Source organism: Silene latifolia, chromosome 1 (genome assembly GCF_048544455.1).
Source record: "Silene latifolia isolate original U9 population chromosome 1, ASM4854445v1, whole genome shotgun sequence".
In the NCBI taxonomy this organism is placed as follows: Eukaryota; Viridiplantae; Streptophyta; class Magnoliopsida; order Caryophyllales; family Caryophyllaceae; genus Silene; species Silene latifolia.
The window spans coordinates 62,435,738-62,437,423 of record NC_133526.1 but is presented as its reverse complement, the minus strand read 5'-3'; the positions used below and the strand labels follow the sequence as shown (position 1 = coordinate 62,437,423).

At 38.1% G+C, this 1,686-nt stretch overlaps 1 protein-coding gene across 1 annotated transcript; it reads left to right on the top strand.

Moving 5' to 3' along the window:
• The first annotated feature begins 335 nt into the window (after positions 1 to 335).
• Positions 336 to 1,194, top strand: LOC141648069 (uncharacterized). Its single transcript, XM_074456527.1, has 2 exons — positions 336 to 482; positions 580 to 1,194. Exons 1-2 carry the CDS (start codon positions 336 to 338, stop codon positions 1,192 to 1,194), a joined length of 762 nt encoding a protein of 253 aa, XP_074312628.1.
• The last annotated feature ends 492 nt before the right edge of the window (positions 1,195 to 1,686 follow it).

The window sequence follows — 1,686 nt, the reverse complement described above, 5'->3', positions numbered from 1 at the left end:
GGTATGAATAGTGAGAATAAGTAGAAAGATATTAGGTGGTTTCTGCATACTAATAATGTAAGGATTTTCGGTTTAGTTGAAACTAGAGTAAGAAGTAATGCTATTAATAAAGTTCACTAGGGTATTGGAGATAACTGGGCGATGGTTAATTATATTTCTGCTCATCCAGGGGCGGAATTTGGATATTGTGGGATGCTAGTAATTATGATATGGATGTTTTAAGTAGTGCAGCTCAATAGAGTATAGTAGAGAGAGTTCCTCTTTGGCAGTCAATGAAGGCTATGCACTCTGTTGTCCTTGGGCCTTAGTTTGTTATGGGTGATTTTAATATTGTCATGGCAATGTCTGAAAGAATTGGGTCAGAGGTGTCTACAGCAGAATTAAAAGGGTTCCAAGAATGTGTTGATGAATGTGGCTTGTTGGACTTACCTGCCCAAGGGGCTTTCTTTACATGGAACAATAAGCATGAACTTAGGGCAATGGTGTTTAGTAGATTAGACAGAGCTATGGTTAATGCAATTCCCATCCACTACTACTATTTTTTTTTATCCTGAGGGGCTGTTTGATCACTGCCCTTAGACCATTAGTTTGAGTAATGAGCCTGAGAGAAGGAAGGGAGTATTTAAATACTTCAATATGTGGGGTAAGGATCCTAAGTTTAAAGACATTGTTCAGGTAGTATGGTATACTCAGATTCCTGGCTATAAAATGTTTCAATGTGTTAAAAAACTGAAATTACTTAAACTATCCTTGAAACAACTAAATGGGAATGTGTTTGGTAATATAGAAACTTCTGCAAATGTGGCTAAGATGTTTCTTCATAATGTTCAAAAGCAACTGCATTCTGACCCAAATAATGTAAGTTTTCAACAAGTTGAAAGAGATGCTGCTATAAGCTACAGAGAGCTAGAGGGAGCTAAAAGGAGCTTCCTGGCTCAGAAATCTAAGGCCCAATGGATGGATGAAGGGGATGATAACACTCACTATTTTCATTGTGTTTTGAAAGCAAGAAGAATGAGTAATAAGGTCTTATGCATTCAGGATATGAATGGGATTACTTGCTCATCTGTTCAGGCCATAGAGGATGCCTTTGTGGCATACTATGTTCATCTTTTAGGTAATAGTAAGTTAGTCAATCCAGTTCATGTTCCTACAGTGAGGAAAGGGAAGACTATTACTGCCGAGCACTGTTAGGCTCTGGTGCATGAGATAACTACTGAGGAAATAAAGCAAGCTCTCTTTTCTATCCCTTCTAATAAAGCTCCTGGCCCAGATGGGTATACCTCTCAATTTTACAAAGATGCTTTTGATGTTGTGGGGGTGATTTGGTGGATGCTGTCAAGGAATTCTTTCTGTCTGGGAAACTTCTTACCGAGGTTAACTCTACTATTCTTACACTCGTCCCAAAGAAAACTAGACATGTCTCTGTTGCTGATTTCAGACCCATTGCATGCTGCAATGTTGTCTATAAAATTATCTCTAAGGTAATCTATAATAGGCTAGCACCTATCCTCCCTGACATTGTCAGTGTCACCCAAAGTGCGTTCATAAAAGGGAGGGATATAGCTGACAATATTCTGATTTGCCATGACTTAGTTAGATTATATAATAGAAAAGCTTGTTCTCCCAGATGCATTATGAAGGTAGATTTGAAAAAAGCTTATGATTCAATTGAATGGGGGTTTA

Coding starts and splice junctions, on each gene's coding strand:
- LOC141648069 (XM_074456527.1), top strand. CDS start 336: ATGGCAATGTCTGAAAGAATTGGGTCAGAGGTGTCTACAGCAGAATTA. Junction 483..579: donor AGCATGAACTTAGGGCAATG/GTGTTTAGTAGA, acceptor CACTGCCCTTAG/ACCATTAGTTTGAGTAATGA.